The sequence below is a fragment of the Stegostoma tigrinum genome, chromosome 5 (assembly GCF_030684315.1).
Source record: "Stegostoma tigrinum isolate sSteTig4 chromosome 5, sSteTig4.hap1, whole genome shotgun sequence".
NCBI classification, from domain to species: domain Eukaryota; kingdom Metazoa; phylum Chordata; class Chondrichthyes; order Orectolobiformes; family Stegostomatidae; genus Stegostoma; species Stegostoma tigrinum.
The window spans coordinates 115880837-115902614 of record NC_081358.1 but is presented as its reverse complement, the minus strand read 5'-3'; the positions used below and the strand labels follow the sequence as shown (position 1 = coordinate 115902614).

The following is a 21778-nucleotide window of genomic DNA, read 5'->3' as shown; positions in this document are numbered from 1 at the left end:
TAGCCCTCTTGAAATGAACGCTAACATTGTGTTTGTCTTCATAGTACTGGTAGGAGAATGTATAATTAGAGGGATAGCTATTGTTCTCTGCAGTTGTGCATGTGAACCACAGAAGCTGTGATGTCTGCCTGGAGCCAGCAACAAGAATTTCACATCAGGGCTAAAATGAATGAGTGGAAGAGGAGGAATCCAGTTGTTGTCATGCATGTTGATACTCATAATATTGGTGAGAGTAGAAAAGAGGATCTGCTGAAAGATTGTGAACAGCTCAGAGTGAAACTAAAAGTAAAATTCTCCAATTTAATAATCTCAGGCTTGCAAACTGAGCCTGAGGCAAATTGTTTTGGGGTACATAAAGCCATGGAGTTAAATCAATGGCTTAAATTTTGGTATAGGAGAAATAGATTTCAGTTCATGAGCATTGGCACCAGTATTGTGGTAAAAGGAGACCGTTCCAATTCGATGGGTTTCACTTGAACTGTGTTGGGGCCAGTTGCCAGGTGAGTTGGATATCGAGAAGGCATTAACTAGATAGGGTGGAAGGCTCAGGAGAAGGGCTAAACTGACTAGCAAATGATTTGGCAGCATTGCAGCGGTGACATTTTTGATAATGTTACTGAGTCTGGGACAGGAATAGACAGAGTGTACAAGCGCAAGAAAACAGCAGCAGATAGAGTTAAAGGGGAAAAATGGTGAGAAGATAAAATTAATGACTCTTTGCTTAAATGAGTGCAGCATTCAGACCAAGATAACTGAATTAGTAGCAAAATACAGGTTAATGAGTATGAGCTTTTAGCCTTTACAGAGAAGTTGGAAAGTTGAGAATAAAATATTCAGGGTATATAACTTTTCAAAAGGAGAAGCAAGAAGGGAAGGGTGAGATAGTTTTGTTAGTTAGCTAGGATAACAATGATAGCAAGCAAAGATCTTGGATTGGATGATATAGTTTCCCATGTGTGAAGTTAAGAAATAGCAAAGGGAAGAAGACGCTGATTAGAGTCTATAGGTCTCTGAATAATAGTGTTATAAAGTGGGGATGGACACCCCTCTGATAGGGCATATCTGGCCCTATAATCTGTTAAGAGAGACCTCAAACTGTTCTCAAGAGTTGTTAAATAAAAATAAACCCCAACACACTCTTTATAATCAACAAGTAACAATTTATTTATCTAACTCTAACAGTAAACAAATTAACTAAACTATTAATAAACCAAATAAAACCCTTCTAACTTCCAAAATAAAACAAGATTCTAATGGTATGCTGTTCCAATAAATCTATGTCCCACTTATGTCAGCCAAAATGAAAAAAAATTAGAATTTAGTTTCTTGAAATTACAGCTAGGTTGCATCTTTCAGAATGTTCTGTCTTCTCCAACGAACCCTTCTGTCAGGAACCCCTTCTCCACTGAATTCTTTTGTCAGGAACATTAACTGTTTGTGTCATAGGTACCTTTAAGTTAGATGGAGCTTACTCAAATGTTTGAAGAATTCCCTGAGAGCTAATGATTCTTTCTTTTAGACCTGAGAGCTGTTGTCTTGGCAGATGATAGTTTACTCTCCCCCAATTTTCCAAATGTTCTCATCTTTTGTACCCTTGATGACATGTCAGTTTCTTAGAATAGGATTGATCCTATGTTATCAAAACCATCACGTTTGAATTAATTTTTTTTGTTATCTAAGGGCCTGGTTTAAATTATAAATCAAAACAACTGGGGATGCTGTAAATCAGGAAGAAAAGAAGTTGCTGGAAACGCTCAGCAGGTCTGGCAGCATCTGTGAAGAAAAAATTCAGAGTTAATGTTTTGGGTCCAGTGACCCTTCCTCAGAACAGTGCAAACCCACAGATTTTTTTAAAAATCTCTAAGCATAGAAAAAGGACATATTTTAAGGGACCACGCATGACTTTCCCTATTTACAAACACTAAATTCTACTATCCTGCCTTCCAGTCCACAAGTACTATACCCAACTTTGCAACAATAGTTGCCCTGTATAGTCCCTTTGTTACAGGTACAGCCACAATGTTGTAAGGCAGGAATTTCTAGGATTTTGACCCAGCAACACTGAGCAAATTATGATTTATTTCTGTATCAGGGTGGGGTCTGTGTGGGAATTTGAGGTGGCCTGAGGTGATGCTGCCATGCATCTGTAGTGCAGTCGCAATCAATGGATAGGAATCACAAAGCTTCCTGATCTGATCTGGAGTCAGGCAGAGTCTGCCCACTCTCTCCTGCTTTGTGCTTTGCATAAAACCTTTTGCTGAGTCCATCAGAAAGGATACGAGCTTGAAAGGGGTGACTATTCCAGACAGCAGAGGCCTGCAGGTCAAAGCCTCCCTGTACATGGATGATGTCACCTTTTTCTGCTCTGACTGCTGTCAGTGGGCAGACTCATAAGCATCTGCGACCATTTTGAACTGGCCTCGGGAATTAAAGCTTTTTGAGGCAAGAGTGGATCAACCAATCCTTTATCTCCTTTGCCATCAGTACAGAGTATTTGAAGGTGCTGGGAATATGGTTCAGAGGGCCTAGTAAGTGCACAAAATCTTTAGAGGAGCGTATCCCGAAGGTGAGGCAGAAACTGGGCTTTTAGGAGCAAAGCTCACTCTCCATTGCGGGTAAAAACCTGGCCCTCAAGTGTGAGGCACTCTCTCTTTAGTGCAGGCCTGGCCCATCCCTCAAAAGTGCACTACTTAAGTCTCCTGAACTAACTTGTACTTCATCTGGAGATGGAAGATGGATCACGTCTGCAGGGAGTCCATGTACAAAAGTCTGGAGAAGGGAGGGGTGGGGAAGAATGTTCCCAACATTGCCCATATCATGATAGCCACCTTTGTGTTGGCTGCATCGAGCTGTGCGAAGACCATCAGAACGCAAACACCAAATGTCACTATTTATTGGGTTCTAGCTCTCCCCATGTTGCAAATAGTTGGACCATTCTGTATCACCTGCCTTGCATGGAAAAGTTTGCAATAAAAACACCTTTGAGCATGAGTCCATCAGAAAGTTTTTTTTCTATTTATTTGTGGGATGTGGGCATTGATGGCTGGCCAGCATTTCGTGCCCATGCCTAGTTGCCCCTTGAGGCAGTGGTGATGAGCTGCCTTCTTGAACTATTGCAGTCCACCTGCTGCAGGTTGACCCACAATGTCATTAGGGAGGGAATTGCAGGATTTTGACCCAGTGACAGTGAAAGAACAGAATTTATTTCCAAGTCAGGATGGTGAGTGGCCTGGGGGGGAAATTAAAGGTGGTGCTGTTCCAATATGTCTGCTGCCTTTGTCCTTGTCCTAATGGAAGTGGTTGTGAATTTGGAAGGTGAATCTTCAGTGAATTTCTGCAGTGCATCTTGTAGATAGTATACACCACTACTATTAAACATCGGTGGTGGAGGGAGTGGATGCTTACAGATGTAGTGACCGTCAAGCAGGCTGCTTTGTCCTGGATGGTGTCAAGCTTCTTGAATGTTGCTGGGGCTGAATTTATCTAGGCAAGTGGGGAGTATTTCATCACATTCCTGATTTGTGCCTTGTAGATGGTGGACAGGCTTTGAGGAGTCAAGGGGTGAGTTACTCGCCGCAGTATTCTTAGGTTCTGACTTGCTGTTGTGGCCACTGTGTTTATGTGGTGTGTCCAGTTGAGTTTCTGGTCAATGATAACCTCTGGGATGTTGATGGTGGGGGATTCAGTGATGGTAACACCATTGAATGTCAAGGGGCGATAGTTAAATTGTCTCTTATTGCTGAGGGTCATAGCCTGGCATTTGTCTGGCACGAATGTCACTTGCCCCTTGTCAGCCCAAGCCTGGATATTGTCCAGATCTTGTTACATTTGAACATGGACTGCTTCAGTATCTGAGGATTTGCAAATGATGCTGAACATTGTGTAATCATCGCTGAACATCCCCATTTCTGATCTTATTTTATTGATGAAGCAGTTGAAGATTGCTGGGCTGAGGATAGAACTCTGAGAAACTTCTGCAGAGATGTCTTGGAGCTGAGATGATTGACCTCCAACAACAACGACCATCTTTCTATGTGTCAGGTACGACTCCAACCACTGGAGAGCCCGTCCCCTGATACGATTGATTCTAGTTTTGCTCGGGCTCCTTGATGTCATACCCCGTTGAATGCAGCCTTGATGTCAAGGGCTGTCATTCTCACCTCACCACTGCAATTCAGCTCTCTTGTCTATGTTTGAACCAAAGCTGTAATGAGATCAGGAGCTGAGTGGCCCTGGCAGAACATAAACTGGGCATCACTGAGCAGGTTATTGCTGAGCAGGTGCTGCTTGATAGCACTGTTGATGATGCCTTCCATCACTTTACTGATAGGGCAGTAATTGTCTAGTTTGGATTTGCCCTGCTTTTTGTGTACAGGACATACTTGGGCAATTTTTCACATTGCCAAGTAGATACCAGATTGTAACTGTGCTGGAACAGCTTGGCTAGGGTAGTGGCAAGTTCTGGAACATAAGTCATCAGTACTATTGCCACTTTGTTGTCAGGGCCTGTAGCCTTTGCAGGATCCCACTGTTTCTTGATACCACGTAGAGTGAATCAAATTGGCTGAAGGCTGTGATACTGGGGACCACTGGAGAAGGCCGAGATTGATCGTCCACGCGGAACTCCTCGCTGAAGATTGCTGTGAATGCTTCAGCCTTATCTTTTGCATTGATGTGTTGGGCTCTTCCATCATTGAGGATGGGGATATTTATGAACCCCCCCGCCCCGGCATCAGCAAGTTGCTTAATTGTCCACCACCATTTATGACTGGATGTGACAGGACTGCCGAGCTAGATTTGAACCTTTGGTGTGGGATCGCTTAGCTCTGTCAATTACTGCTTTTGCTGTTTGGTGTGCAAGTAGTCCTGTTTGGTGGATACACCAGGTTGACACCTCATCTTCATATATGTTTGCTGCTGCTCCTGGCATGCCCTCCTGCACTCTCATTGAACCAGGGTTGAAACCCTGGTTTGATGGTAATGGTTGAGTTGGTGCTATGCCAGCCCATGAGATTATGGATTGTGCTGGAGTACAATTTTGCTCTGTTGATGGGCATCCATGAGGCACTGTGGACCATTCCTGAGTCACTAGATCGGTGAGAAGTCTGTCCCATTGAGCACTGTGATAGTTCCATACCACATGATGGAGATTGTTCTCACTGTGAAGGCGGGACTTTGTCTCCACAAGGAATGCGTGATAATCACTCTTAGCAATACTGTCATGGGCAGATGCAACTGCACCTGGCAGATTGGTAAGGATGAGGCAAAGTATGCTTTACACACTTGTTGGTTCCCTCACCACCACCAAAGATCCAGTCTAGCAGCAATGTCTGTTAGGAGCCTATCAGCTTGATTTGTAGCACTGCTGCCGAGCCACAGTTGGTGGTCGACATTGAAATCCCCACCCAGAGTACATTTTGCGCCCTTGTCATCCTCAGTGCTTCCTCCAAGTATTGTTCAACATGGAGGAGCATTAATTCAATAGCTTGGGGAGGACGATATGTGATAATCAGGCGATTTTCTTGGCCATGTTTAGCCGGAAGCCATGAGACCTGATGGGGTCCAGAGTCAATGCTGAGGACTCCCAGACCAACTTCAACTGTATACCACTGTGCCACCACCTCTGCTGGGTCTGTCCTGCCAGTGGGACAAGACACCTCCAGGGATGGCAATCGTTTTGTCTGGGACATTGTCTGTCAGATATGATTGCGTGAGAATGACTATGTCAGGCTATTTCTTGACGTGTCTGTGAAACAGCTCTGCCACGTTTGGCATTAGCCCCCAGATGTTACTGGTGAAGACTTTGCAGGGTCGACAGGGCTGTTTCTGCCATTCCCTTTTCTGGTACCGAGGTTGATGCTAGGTGATCCATCCAGTTCCATCTCTTTGAGACTTCTTAGCAATTGGTACAACTGAATAACATGCTAGGCCATTTCGGAGGGCAGCTGAGAGTCAACCACATTGCTTTGGGTCTGGAGTCACATGTGGGTCAGACGAGGCGATGATGTCAGATTTCCTTCCCTCTTGGACTTCAGTGAACCAGATGGGTTTTTCTGCAAATCGACAATGATTTCAAGGTAATCAGTAGATTCTTAATACCTGACTTTTCTTTAATTCAATTCAAATTCCACCATTTGCCATGATGCGATTCGAACCCGCATCCCCAGGATATTAGAGATAACAAGGTGTAGAGCTGGATGAACACAGCAGGCCAAGCAGCATCAGAGGAGCAGGACTGCTGACGTGTCGGGCCCAGACCCTACTTCAGAAATGGGGGGGGGGGGATAAGAGGGTTCTGAAATAAATAGGGACAGAGGGGGAGGCGGATAGAAGATGGATAGAGGAGAAGATAGGTGGAGAGGAGACAGACAGGTTGTAGAGGCAGGAATGGAGCCAGTAAAGATGAGTGTAGGTGGGGAGGTAGGGAGGAGATTGGTCAGTCCAGGGAGGATGGACAGGCCAAGGGGGTGGGATGATGTTAGTGGGTAGGAGATGGGGGTGGGGCTTGAGGTGGGAGGAGGGGATAGGTGGAAGGAAGGACAGGTTAGGGAGGTGGGGACAAGCTGGGCTGGTTTTGGGATGAGGTAGGGGGAGGATAGAATTTGAAGCTTGTGAAATCCGCATTGATACCATTAGGCTGCAGGGTTCCCAAGCGGAATATGAGTTGCTGTTCCTGCAACCTTCGGGTGTGGCACTGCCGGAGGCCCAGGATGGACATGTCATCTTAAGAATGGGAGGGGGAGTTGAAATAGTTTGCGACTGGGAGGTGCAGTTGTTCAGTGCGAACCAAGTGTATGTGTTCTGCAAAGCGTCCCCAAGCCTCTGCTTGGTTCACATTAACCAACTGCACCTCCCAGTCGCGAACCATTTCAACTCCCCCTCCCATTCCTTAAACGACATGTCCATCTTGGGCCTCCTGCAGTGCCACAACGATGTCACCCGAAGGTTGCAGGAACAGCAACTCATGTTCCTCTTGGGAACCCTGCAGCCCATTAGTATCAATGTGGATTTCACAAGTTTCAAAATCTCCCCTCCCCCCACTGCATCCCAAAACCAGCCCAGCTTATCCCCGCCTCCCTAAACTGTCCTTCCTCCCACCTATCCCTACCTCCCACCTCAAGCCCCATCCGCAACTCCTACCTACTAACCTCATCCCACCCCCTTGACCTGTCCATCCTCCCTCGACTGACCAACTCCTCCCTACCTATGCTCACCTTTACTAGCTCCATCCCGCTTCTTTGACCTACCTGTCTCCTCTCCACCTATCTTCTCCTCAATCCATCTTCTCTCCACCATCCCGTCTCTCCCTATTTATTTCAGACCCCTCTTCCCCTCCCCCATTTCTGAAGAAGAATCTATGCCTGAAATGTCAGCCTTGCTGCTCCTCTGATACTGCTTGGCCTGCTGTGTCGGTCCAGCTCTACACCTTGTTATCTCAGTTTCTCCAGTATCTGCAGTTTCTAGTATCTCTCCCCAGGATATTAGCTGGGTTTCTGGATTAATAGTCTGGCAATAATACCACTGGACCATTGCCTGCCCCAAGGACACTGTCATGTCTTAAGGGAGTCTGAGGTGAAAGCAGAGGGTGCATCCTGTTGTGTGGTTTCCTGAGCAGACTGTCAAAGTCATTTAGCAGAATTCCTCATCACTAGAACTTCTTGCCAAGCACCAAGACATCACTTAGCTGGTGGTGACCTGTGAGATTCTTCATGAGTGCCCAGTCGGTCTGCGCCACTGCACACTACCCTGTCAGACATCTGCTGATGGAATGGGCCTTTGCAAAGGAAGTCCAAAGAAAGATGCCATGGTTTTTTTTCATCAAGATTCATCCCGAGCAGCTCTGTGATGTGGAAACTCTGCACTCTACGGTGTGTTCCCTGGGTCACATACCAAGACAAACATCAACTGCGCCTCGAGGACCACCACTTGGTGATAGATGCTCTTTGGTCTCCATGAAACTAGTTAATCTTCCAGAACAAGGAGTCGACCTCAACAGAGAGGTTGCAGACTTCCGCATCCCAAGGTCTAGGAGTACGTGCTGAGGAATGCACTAAGCTTGGGGCAGCTGCTGCCAAGACAAAATGGGGAAAGACCACTGTCTGAGGTCTTTCTGCTAAAGGTAAATGGGGGTCCAGTCACTTATCAGACCTTCCTAGTGCCCCAGTGCATCTAAATATTGTCTTGCATGTGTAAGAAATGCCTTTCATTTTTTGCAGTGAAACTCCAGTGATTCAGAGATAGTAGGAACTGCAGATGCTGGAGAACCTGAGATAAGAAGGTGTAGAGCTGGATGAACACAGCAGGCCAAGCTGTATCAGAGGAGCAGGAAGGCTGATGTTTTGGGCCTAGACCCTTCTTCAGAGTTGGGGGAGATGTATGGGGTTCTGAAATAAATAGGGAGAGGGGGGGAGGTGGATAGAAGATGGATAGAGGAAAGGATGAATGAGATTCTATTTTGGTTCTTATTGCAGGGAAGGAGTGTGAGGGATGTGTTTTGGGAAATGCGGGAGACACTGTAGAGGGCGTTCTCGACCACAGAGGGGGAGGGGAAGTTGCAGTCCTTGAAAAACGAGGACATCTGAGATGTACAGGAGTGGAATGACTCATCCTTGGAGCAGATGCAGCGGAGGTGAAGGAATTAGGAATAGACGATGGCATCTTTGCTGGAAGGTGGGTGGGAGGAGGTGTATTCTATCCTAGAATTCTATCAGAGGAACCAAGCAGAGGCTTGGGGACCGCTTTGCAGTACACCTATGCTTGGTTTGCACTAAACAACTGCACCTCCCAGTCATGAACCATTTCAACTCCCCCTCCCATCCTTAAGATGACATGTCCATCCTGGGCCTCCTGCACTGCCATAACGATACCACCTTAAGGTTGCAGGAACAGCAACTCATATTCCGCTTGGGAACCCTGCAGCCCAATGGTATCAATGTGGACTTCACAAGCTGCAAAATCTCCCCTCCCCCAACTGCATCCTAAAACCATCCCAGCTTGTCCCCACCTCCCTAACCCGTCCTTGCTCCCGCCTATCTCCTCCTCCCACATCAAGCCCCACCCCCATCTCCTACCTACAAAACTCATCCCACCCCCTTGACCTGCCTGTCCTCCCTGGACTGACTTAAACCCTTCCTAACTCCCCACCTACACTCATCTTTACTGGCTCCATCCCCACCTCTTTGACCTGTCTGTCTCCTCTCCACCTATCTTTTCCTCTATCCGCCTTCTATTGACTTCCCCCTCTCTCCCTAATTATTTCAGAACCCCCTTCCCCTCCCCCATTTTTGAAGAAGGGTCCAGGCCCAAAACATCAGCTTCCCTGCTCCTCTGATGCTATTTAGCCTGCTGTGTTCATCCAGCTCTACACTTTGTTATCTCAAACTCCAATGTTTGTTTCCTTGACACGCTACTAAACAGGACTGACCTGTGTTTGCGACTATGCATATATACAATGATAATTTTTATGAATAAAGTATATTTTTAAAATAAGAGGAAGTATCTCTTGTCCTTTTCCAAGTTGTTAATTGTGGGTTTCAAAGGCAATGTTTAAGAATCCTTAGTGAATTCCTACAGTGCATCCTGTAGATGGTACACCCACTTCTACTGAGCGTCAGTGGTGGAGGGAGTGAATATTTGTGGAAGTAGTGTCACAAGAAATTACAGAAAGTTGTGAATGTAGCTCAGTCCATCATGAAAACCAGCCTTCCCTCCATTAACACCGTCACTACTTCGCACTGCCTCAGAAAAGCAGCCAACATAATCAGAAACCCCTCCCAACATGGTTATATTCACTTCCACCCTCTTCCATAAATTTGAAAATACGTACCAAGAGATTCAAGGACAGCTTTTTCCCCACTGTTAGCAGACTTATGAATGAACCTTTTATACATTAGAGTTGATCTTTCTCTGCACCTCTGCAGCTGTAAAACTATATTTTACGTTCCGTTCTATTACGATGATGTACTTACCTAAGGTATGATTTGTCTGGTTAGCACACGAAACAATACTTTTCAATGCATCTCGGTGCATGTGACAATAATAAATCAAATCAAATCCATAGAATTGATTAGGCTAATCCAGTTCAATTTTTGATTAATGGTTACCCCCAGAATGTTGATGGTGGGGTTTTAGCGCTATTAAGTGCTATTGAATATCAAGAGTAATGGTTAGATTCTTGATTGTTAATGACGGTCATTACCTAGCACTTGTCTGGCATAAATATTAGTTGCCATTTGTGAGTCAAATTCTGGATGTTGTGCAGTTCTTGTTGTACTTGAACATGAACTGCTTCAATGTGGGAAGAGTCACAGAGTGTTGAATACTGAGCAGTCATCAGTGAACATCCTCACTTCTGACTATAGGAGGAGGCACTAAGGGTTGCAAGAGATAGAGAATGTATTCAGGTTGGGATATTTTGACACCCAACACCAGGAGTAGCTTAATAGCACCACCGCTGAATGAACTGGCTGAGTTCTAAAGGATACAGCTGCTTGATTGGGTCTTTGACAGATAGGGCAATTAATAAGAGGTAAAACTCTGGTTGAACTTCTCCCCACCAATCTGCCTGTCACAGATATAAGGTATCAGGATTGATTACCACAGTCATTGTGGAGACAAAATCCCGTCTTCACTTTGACCACATCCTCCATCATGATGTATGTCACTATCACCTTGGTAACTGGGACAGACTTTGAACAGTTCTAGCAACTCAAAGGTGGATGTAAATGTGGCGGCAATGGGTCATCAGTAGCATAATTATATTCAACCACAATCTGTAACCATATGGCCAACATATTTCAAATTATCCATCATTATTATCAAGCAGGAAGACCAACCCTGGTTCATTAAAGAATGTAGGAGGGGTGCCAGGAGTAGCACTAAGCATGTCTAAAAATGAGCTGTAAACCCAGAGTTGGTGCAATACAGGTCTACTTTAATGTTAAACAGAGGAAGCAGCATCTAACAGACACGGCCAAGTGATCTTGCTGCCAATATACCAGATCTAAACTGTGCAGTCCTGCAACATCCAGACATGAATGGTGGTGGTCAATTAAACAACAAGCACAAATATCCCAACCTCAATGATGGGAAAGTATAACACATAAGTATTTTTCAAAATGTGGAACATAGGCATCAGTGGGTATACAGCTTTGAGCTCCCTGAGTGTTTATTTGAAATTAGATAAAAGAAGCATGAGTGGGTGGAGTCAGACTTACACAGACCCAGGGTTTTAGTTATGGTTTTCAGTTGGTGTTTGGAGGTTACTTTTGAAGCTGATAGGTACAGCTCTCTCAGATGCAACTCAAAGCTTGAGTTCTGTCTCTGCTGTGAGATTGTGAGGAAATGCTAAGCTGGAGTATTTGCTGGAGTTTAGAAGAACAAGAAGTGACTTGATTGAAACATATAAGATTCTGAGGGGACTCGATAGGGTGGATGTGGAAAGGATGTTTCTTCTTATGGGAGAATCTAAATCTAAGCATCACTGTTTAATAATCAGGGGTCATATATTTAAACAGAAATGAAGCAATCTTTTCTTCTCTGACTGTCTTGAGTATTTGGAACTTCTCCACGAAAAGGTGATTTTTCGCTTGAGTTGAGGAGACTGAGGCTTTTTTAAAATCATGTGCGATATGGATATTGTCAATAGCCAAGGGTTTTCACGAGGATCGTGGTGTCCAAAACCAGAAGGCATAAGTTTAGGGTGAGAGGGGAAAGATTTAAAAGGGACCTGAGGGGCAACTTCTTCACACAAAGCTGCATATATTGAAGGAACTGCTAGAGGAAGTGATAGAGGCAGGTACAATCACAACATTTAAAAGACATTTGGGCAGGTTTGTGGATAGAAAAGGTGTATAGGGATATGAGTCAAACGCAGGCAAATGGAACTAGTTCAGTTCGGGAAACCTGGTTGGCATGAATGAGTTTGGCCAAAAGATCTGTTTCCATGCTACATGACTCTACGACTTTATAACTATTTCTATCTGTCATTGCCAGACAAAACTGAAGATGACAGAGTCCCTGAAGAGACAGTGAATAGCAGGCTCAACAGCCTCATCACCATTTTCCGTTTCATTATGAAGCAGAGCTATATATGTGCACTCATTGCCATGATGGTAAGTACGAAGGTGGGAGGCTGATTTTATATTCTCTGCTACTGTGTTGCCTAACACTAGTGCAATACGCAATTGTGTGTGCTAAAACACAAGACTTTGTGGAATTGATTTATGTGCTACTACCACTTGTACAGCAGTAGAATTTTCATATGAACAGAAAAATGCTGTCAGAATGAGCCTTTCCCATAGACCAACACCATCCAGTATGTGAAACAGCCGGCTGATTGGTGCATGGGCTAGAAATGAATAAATTCCATTTCTCAAACTTTGAAAATCAACTTTTAGTAATAAATTTTAGGATGGCACCATGCTATTCAGAATCTATTTCATCTCAAGGACAGGAATGTGTATGTCATTATTTTGCTTACCTGATAAGAGTAGAGACAGAAGCGTAGTCTTCAAAGAGACCTTTGATGAAGTACTGTGTGCTATCACGCAGACTGTAAATGGTGCTGGAGAAAACAGGACATACTTTATTCATTTAATTTATCTGAAGATAGTCATTTCTCAACAGTAGAGCCCAAGTCTGATACTGATATAACAGAAAATATGAACTCTTCACTATAAATACTATACCTTTATCCTGTCTTTCTTCCAGTTAGAGTTATCTAAAAAATGTGCTGTTACAGTCACACCTTTGCCATAAAGAATCCTGCACTTTAAATGGATACAGGTTTATATAATTATTTATATGAAAAATATTTTGCAATACACACATATATATATGAAAGTGATTTTAAATGTTATGCACTTGGTAATAATTAGAATTGGAAGTCAGTAATTTTCTTCAGACTCTGAGATAATCTAAATTGGCTAATTAACATTTTCAGTAAGTTTCATGAAGGCTCTCTCTATGTCAGTCCAAATGAGTTTTCTCAAGTTATCCTTTCAAACTCACCATTACCTTTCTACCATACGTTCCTGATGCCTCCCTCGCTGTAGTCTCCAATTCACTGCAAACAGAAGTACTGACCACCGTCAGTTATTAGCACCCTGCTTTGCCCACGCATACTGTTGACTCATGCCATCCATGCAGTCACTCGCCATGGAGCACGCCCTGAGATTTTGGTGCTTATTGTCAAGATGGCAACTCAGAGGAACACATAGTGAACTGGAGTTGCTAGGTACTACTCTGAGTACCAGTAATAATGGTTGCTATCTACTTGCTGTGCAGCATAGTGTTATGAAGTTGTGTAGAGTAATCGTGAATTGGAAGGCAGGAAGCTAGAATTTGTTTGTAAAAGAAATTATAAGGCTAAGGGGGCCGAGTATATAGTCCCTTTAAGAGCTGATGTGCTTCTCTGAGCTTGGAGATTTAAATCAAAATGTGTCTGTATGTAGCTGAAGATGTACAGCCAGTTCACAAATGGAAACATGTATCAGTTGGCTGTGTGATTGGAAACCTTAGGGTTGTTTTGATGCTTTGGCAACTAACTGGAATCAGCCAATTAATTTGAATCAAGAACTCATCCATTTTAAGCCAATTAAATTTAAATTTGATGGTTTTGATAACCTCAGACTAATGCTATTGAAAGAAAATTGATATGTCATGCAAGGTATGCAAGGAGAGGGTTTTTGAAAATCGGAATGTGAGCAAACTGCCATTTGAGAAATAAGTATCGAGCTTTCACAAGAAATGGCTAAGATCTTTAAGAAAGCACCATCTATCTATAAAAGATACCAGAACGCTTCTAGGTAAGTGTCCTCACAGAAGATTACACAGAAGAAAACATCCCTGATAGCCAGATCAGCAGCTAGAATAAAGGCATTTATGACAGGAGAGACAGTGGACAAGGCAAAGCATTCCAGAAGAAACAATCTGTGTGGACTTAAGGGACTAAGTTTTTTTTTCTTATTACTTGGGTTATAAAAGTGGGACTTGTGCTTATTGGAATAGCATGCCAGTAAAATTTTGTTCAATTAGGGAATAGTTAGGAGGTAGGAGGAAATTGTTTAGGTTGTTAGTAGTTGTGTAAGTTTGCTCACTGTTAGGGTTAAATAAATAAACTGTTACTGTTGCTTATAAAGGTATTATCAGGAATTTTCTTTCATGTAACCTCCCCTTCTGTATAACAATAGGAAATTGTATACTAGTGAGGTGAGATGATATGATAATGCATTCAAACAATGAGCATGTTATTGTATTCGACGGATAGACAAAGATCCCGCAATAGGCAGCTGGAGATCGAACAACAAACTGAAGTGGCAACCTCATGGCATTGTGGTATTGATAACTTAAATGTAATTGTAATTGAGGGTGCACCAGAGCTATGAGAGATCTTTCCTTAGCCATCCTCATTCCAGATCTTTACTGGCCCTTCCAATTGCTAGCCACATTGTAAAGATCAAATCTCCTTATTTTTCTGGATTTGTAATTGTGAAAAGAAATGGGAACAGGCCTGTTTTAAAAAAAACAAAGATTGTAGAAGGGATTGCTGTACATTTTGAAAGCAAGCTACTAGTACTTATCATAGATAATGGGCACTGCAGATGCTGGAGATTTGAGATGCTCCTGAGATGCTGCTTAGCCTGCTGTGTTCATCCAGCCTCACATTTTATTATCTTAGTACTTATCATAGGTGTTTTTATACTGTTATTTGTTCAACCAGTGCGGGAAATTTAGTTGCAGAGAAATGGGCATGAAAGTCCATGTGCAAAGTGAGGTTCAGCCGGGAACAATTAGCTGATTGCTGTGTGGAGTTATGACCAGTTATTGTTGACAAAGACTTCCGCCTGCCACCAATCATGTGATTGGCTACCAGTTAGATGAACAGTATGTGGGTGTTAATATTATAACCAGAAGACTTTGGATCTCCAGAAGAGGAGACAGTTTTTTTTTGTGGTGAAACAAACATTGAATGGCTGAAGGATGCCAGTTTATTTCTTCTCACCAGTTGCTATAAGCTTTTAACTAATAAGTCAGAGACTTTATAAATTGCATAGTAATCACTCCATACCTCTTGCAAGGAAGTGAAAGTTCCTGGAGATGAGAAATCAAGAAACAAGAAGTCTGCCAAGCCAACTGAATAATCTCAGTGAATTGTGTGGACAGGGACCGCTGAACAGCCTTCTGAGATGTTTTCCTCTCCAATATATCAATGTGTTTTTCTTCCTGTGTATGCCTGTATGTGTGTGGAGGGAGGGTCTTTTATGGAGCTTGGAGTTTTAACTAGTAGAGTTGTATGTTGATGGTTCATAATTAATTTCCTGTAGCTAAAATGTATTTATTTGTGATGAATAGTAATTTTTGTTAAGTTCAGAAAACTGGTCCATGCTTTCTGTCAGCTTTGATCTAAAAGACAGGTAGAGCGGGCAGTTTTGTGTACTTTTGTAACATAATTAACATTTGCGATGACTCTGTGAATTGTGGGTCTTGATTTCCAGTGTGTATTACCAGTGAGGTATGACAACACCTACTCTCCTGCCTTCCACTCCAATTCCTCTGAGCTGACCAATTTCTACAATGCTATCCTTGCTTATTCCCCTAGCCTACTTATAACCCATTTTAATGGCCTTCCAATCCTTCTAATTTCCCTTTAGTGCCTATGTTATCTTCTCAGTACTGGTGATTATACTCAACCCCAAAATTGCTGTCCTGTTACTTGTGTTCTTCAACTGATCTAGGTCTCCCAATACTCTTTCTAACTCCCTGATAGTAATGTGGATTGAAGACTCAGGCCCACATTTTGTCCATGGTTTCTTTGTTCATTGCTTAACCACCTCTACTGGTATTTTTCCTCATAATGGTGGAAATGATGGTTTTGCCCACCATCCAACAAGGACCAATAATGGCAACCATATGGTTTTCACCAAACATCCCTTCTATTTTTATTTGCAGCTGGGGATACCTGTGCTATGTAGTAAGGCTGTCAGATATACCTTATGGGCTTTTATGGAGGTGCCCCGCCTCCCCACTCCCCCACCGCCCCGGGTTCCTATGCCAAAAAGAAAGCACTCACTTGATGATCAACAACTACGCTTGTTCCCACCTCAGTCTATTCTACCTTTTTCAGAGTCTGATTCACTCTAGCAAATCCACTTAACTGACCTGTGATTTTAGCCTCCTGCATGGCTCACCATCAGGGAATGGTACTGTTCTGAGTGGCACTTCTGAGACTGCTCTTTGCTAGCAACCTGATTCATGGCTAGCTCTTGGAGACAAGGCACCTTCTCACATTGGAATGGAAGGAATACTCTTAGCCAAATGGATGTAAGAGCAATTTTGAACTTGCTGTGCCTACAGAGGTAGATTTGTCACTATTTTACAACCTGGTGGTGAGAGGCAATTGCCTGCAAGAAAAATTTGGCCATTATCTCAGAAGTAGGCACACAGCTAAAAGAGCAGTGGAAAACTTTGAAATGCCTGAGCTACATTTTCAAGAACATATCACAAACATTAATTATTTACTGGAACAATAATTGTTTACAGAAATCCCTAAGAGTAGAGATTAATGTTTTCAGACAGATTACTTCACTCAGTTCTATTCGAGAAATCAAATTCCAGAGTCAAATCTCACATTCTACTATGTGGTAGCACCACTGACTCAGTCAGAAGGCTTCCATTCCAGAGACTTCAGACTTCGTAATCTAGATTGATACTGCACTGGTTCTACTAAGAGGATATTGCACTGGTGAACTTAAAAAAAATTGATCAATTTGTAACATGCCACTCTACAATTAATTGGCTGTCACATTTCTCTGTATTACAACAGTGACACGCTTGCAAAGGTAGCTCACTGGTTATACAGTTCCTTACTACACTTGACTCTTCTTTTCTAAAGGCCTCTTTAAAACTTGCCTCCTTAAAACTCACCTCTTTGCAGTAATTATTTAGATGTTTTTGCATCACATTGCTCTGAATAATAAATATGCATTGTGTAATAGAATTTTGTTTAATTTAGCAAAGTCCTCAACCTTTAATTCACCAAATTTCAGCCCTCTTATCTACATTTTCCTTTCCTTTTTCATATCAACTAAGCAGTAAAATATGAAATTTTATTTTCTTTATTGAGTGTATTTTTATTTATATGCCTTTTTACTGATTTGATATAATATTTTGATTTTCAAGGAATATCAGGTATGTTCAGTGGTTCAATGATTTACCTTTGTTGCCCAAGATACTGTTCAGTTTCGGGGTTTTTTTGACTTTTTTTGTCATTTTTAGGCTTGGAGTATTACCTATCATAGCTGGCTCACCTTTGTCTTATTGATCTGGTCCTGCATTCTTTGGATGGTACGAAATCGGCGGCGATATGCCATGCTCACATCTCCGTTCATGGTCTTCTATGGAAATGTTCTCTTAACCCTGCAATATATCTGGAGTCTTGACCTTACAGAAGAAGAACTTCCTCAGTTATCAGGAGTCCTACAAAAGATGAAGACAACTCCATGTGTCGAACTAAGTTCAAAGGTTGGCTTTAATGAAACAAGATCTTAAAATTACTTCTGTGGGTATTTGTCTGCAACTTCTAAAATGTTTGACTGAAATTCCATTTTCTTCTACTTTGTAAAGGCCTTTAATCCATTTATACTGGATAGGTGGATAGGTATGATGACCTATCATTGTGCTGCCAGTCTAGTCATCTAATAAGTGACTAACAATCGAAATGATGTGGGATCAAACTCCAGAATTCAGTTTAAGAAATGAATTCCAATTCAGAAAATCTGGAAATAAAATAAATTGATGACAGCAAATGTAAGCTATTTGGCCCTTCAAGCCGACTCTGTCATTAATCAAAATGATGGCTAATCTTCTACTTCAGCTTCCTACTCTTTGAGTCATAGAGTCTAGACCCTTCAGTCCTTGCTGACCATGTTCTCAATCTAAACTAGTCCCAGTTGCCTGTACCTTGCCTGTATCATTCCAATCCTCTCTTATTCATGAATTTATCCAATTGTCTTTTACATGTTGTAACTGTACCTGCATCTGCCACTTTGTCTACCAGTTCATTCCAAACACAGCCAACTGTTTCTAAATCAAAAGTTGCCTTCATAACCTTTTTAAATCTTTCTCCTCTCACATTAAAAATATGCCCAAAAATATAGTTTTGTACTCCCCACACTGGGGAAAAGACCCTTGTCATTCACCTTATCTATGCCCCGCATGATTTTATAAATATCAACAAGGTCACCCCTCAGCCTCCTCTGCTCCATTCTTTCTAGTCTATTTTTTACATCTCAAACTATCCATTCCTGGCAACATTTTGGTAAATCTTTTCTGAACCCTCTCCAGTTTAATAATATCCTCCCTATAACTGTCCAGAACTGCACACAGTGCTCCAGAATATGGAGTTTAATTTAGTTAAATGTGATGTGCTGCTTTTTGAAAAGGCATATCAGGACAGGACTTGTACAATTAATGGTAAGATCCTGGGTAGTGGATAGTTCCTTGAAAGTGGAGTCACAGGTAGATTGGGTAGAGGAGGAGTTTAGTATGCTTGCTTTTATTGGCCAGTGCATTGAGGAGGATTTGGGAGGTCATGTTGCAGCTATACAGGACATTGGTTGGGCCATTTCTGGAGTACTGCATGCAATTCTGGTCTCCCTGCTATAGAAAGGATGCTGTGAAACTTAAAGTAGCTCAAAAAAAGATTTACAAGGATGTTGCCAAGGTTGGAGGGTTTGAGCTATCGAGAGGCTGAATAGACTGTGGAGGCATGGTCATTCTAAGACTAGCACTGCTGCCTCACAGCTCCAGGGACCCACTCTTGAGTGATTGTCTGCCTGGAGTTTGCACATTCTCCCCGTGTCTGTGTGGGTTTGCTCCGGGTGCTCCGGTTTCCTCCCGTAGTCCAAAATATGCAGGGTACATGAATTGACCATGCTAAATTGCCCATGGTGTTCAGGGATGTTTAGGTTAGGGAATGCAGGGGTAGGAGAATCGATCTGGGTGGGATACTCTTTGGAGCTTAGGTGTTTACTTGGGCTGAATGGCCTGTTCCCACACTGTAGGGATTCTAAGTTCTATTTTCCCCCAGAGTGTTGGAGGTTGAGGGGTGACCTTATAGAGGTTTATAAAATCATGAGGGACATGCATAGGCTAAATAGACAAGGTCTTTTCCCTGTGGTGGAGATCTCTAAAACTAGAGGGCATGGGTTTAATGTGAGAGGGGAAAGACTTAGAAGAGACCTAAGGGGCAACATTTTTATGCAGAGGGTGGCATGTGTATGGTTGAACTGCCAGAGCAAGTGGAGTTTGATACAGTGACAACATTTAAAAGGCATCTGGCATGAGCAAATGAATAGGAAGGGTTCAGAAAGATATGATCCAAATGCTGGCAAATGGAACTAGATTAATTGAGGATACCTGGTTGGCATGGACAAGTTGGATTAAAGGGTCTGTTTCTCTGCTGTATATCTCTATGACTCTAAGATCTCTTCAATATTCTGAACAACCTCATCATGACATCCTAACTCAAAGGTCTGAGCAATGAATACTCTCCCCATATATTTTATTTTCTTGTACCCCTAAATGTATTGATCTCTGAATTGAGCATACTGAAGGAGTGGGAAACCACAGTGCTCTTGAGAATTCCATCTGCTCCTAACCATTTGAGTACAAAAATTTCTCCACAACTCAACCTTAAATGGCTTACCTCATGTCCTACATCTACAATGCCTTTTTCTAGAATTTCTAGGCAGGGACAAAATTTTCCTAGCTTCTAACCTGTAAAACCCCGTAAGAATTACATTTGTTTCAATTTGAGCATCTGTCATTCTTCAAGACTTAATGGAATATAGATTTAGTTGATCCAATCTCTTCTCATTGGTTAATCTATTCACTCCAGTAACTGGTCCACTGAATATTTGTTGCAGTCTTTTTCTTTATTCATTAAAAATAAAATCTGCTTTTCAAATAAAGTACATTGAAAGATTCTAAATCAATTCTGTAGAGTCTCTGCAGAGGCAAAAGAAACAAACAAAACATTGGAATTTTGACGTTTCCCAGTATAGTGTTTGTAACAAGGTCAGCTAACTCGTAGAATGACTTCCGTGATTGAGGCAGTTTAACTGCTGCAATCAAGGAACCCTGGTTAACATATAGAAAGGGCGGGAGTGTCAGATATTGAAATTCTGGTGCCTGACACTGTATGAGGCACTACTATAGCCAAGGACTGTTCATGTGTAAACAAAGGGTGACTTGATAGGATATTAGCCTCTGGAGTTTTTATACCTAAAGTTTCTCTGCAACTGCAAAAACTAAGACATTTTTACTTATGCAGTAAGTTATTTCAATTCATTTGAAGGCAATGAGAAAACCTCACAACTGAACAAACCCACATTATACTTTGGCAGAAAGCCCTTAGATCATGGTCTTTCCTCACTGCACCTTGGCAGCAGCTGTCCCAGACTTTAGTGTGACCCTCAGCACATAGTCTGAACCTTGGAATGTGCCAGTCTGCAACTCTTAGTTGAGGTCAGTTCTTTACACTGCAACACTAAGTTTTAACAGAGCGAAAGAGCATCTTTCACAGAGTTGATGGTATTCCACGAGCAGTTGATGTTAGTCTTAGTCATGGAGTTGCTCGGTATGGACCTTCACAAAAACCATTGCGTTACTTTCTGGACCTTCTTTGCAAACACACATTACTGAAGGAGATGTGTAACAAGGGTTAACTTTCCTGTTCCTCTGATGCTGCCTGGCTTGCTGTGCTCCACACTGTGTTATCAATAGACAACCAACCCAGCAAGCTTCATTGTGCTGTGCTACTCTCCATTACCATTGATGCTAATTTATTCTTAACCTGTACAGGCTTATATTCATCTGCAACTGATTCTCCTTGTAAATGCAGGTGCTGAAGGCACTTTTTAAACTTCTATGAAGAAGAGACCAGCACTGGAGATACAAGCCCTAACTCCAACTCTCAAGAGCAACCCACAAACCCTGTATCAGCACAAAAAGACTGGTGGAAGCATAGACCATAGATATAGGAGCAGAGTTAGGTTATTGGCCTGTCAAGCCTGCTCTGCCATTCAGTCATGGTTGTTATGCTTCTCAACCCCATTCTCCTGCCTTCTCCCTGTAACCTTTGATCCTTTGCTTCATCCAGTTAAGACATGGGAGTGCAATCTAATAAGCATGTCTCCACAACCAGTTGAGGAAGAAACATTAGAGGGCTCTAGCACTCAGACAAATTGGCAAGGCATTTACTGAGCCCAACAGAAGATGTGCTACCCCTGTTTGCAGCCATTAATGACTTTGTCAGTAGGCAATGACAGGCACAAAAGCAAGTGGTGAGATGATTTGTCACTTAAGGGGAGATATACCTTATTAAATGCTTGATTGACAGTGTGGTTTACTCATTAATATTCAGTTTCCTGTCAAATGCACCAAACAAGCTAGATATCAAAATTACATGGACAGTTGAGGAGTAACTGGCAACTTCAGCTCACCTCTCATTCCATAACATCTACATGTTGGACAGCATCATAGAACGTGATCCAAGAGTACTGTTTACATGCATTCCATGACCAAAAACATTGGCATCTGTCGTGTGTCTGCCTCTAAGAACCCTCAATACACCTCTCCGATCAACTTTGAGAGGATGTTTCTACATTTCATTCCTGCACCTTGCCCTTCACTAAGAACTAACATTGTAATACTGCTGCAAGGACACTCTAAGCTCAGGGACATGCAGCCAGCTCATGGACTCGACTAGGCTGCA

The 21778-nt window shown here is 42.6% G+C and overlaps 1 protein-coding gene across 4 annotated transcripts in view; it reads left to right on the top strand.

Moving 5' to 3' along the window:
* LOC125451988 (piezo-type mechanosensitive ion channel component 2-like) overlaps positions 1–21778 on the top strand; it is a 645421-nt gene that overhangs the window by 430846 nt on the left and 192797 nt on the right. For all 4 annotated transcript variants that reach the window (XM_059646233.1, XM_048529830.2, XM_048529829.2 and 1 more), the window contains exons 12-13: positions 11995–12113; positions 17278–17523. In XM_059646233.1, coding sequence (XP_059502216.1) covers positions 11995–12113; positions 17278–17523 — 365 coding nt within the window. The remainder of the gene's footprint in view (positions 1–11994; positions 12114–17277; positions 17524–21778) is intronic.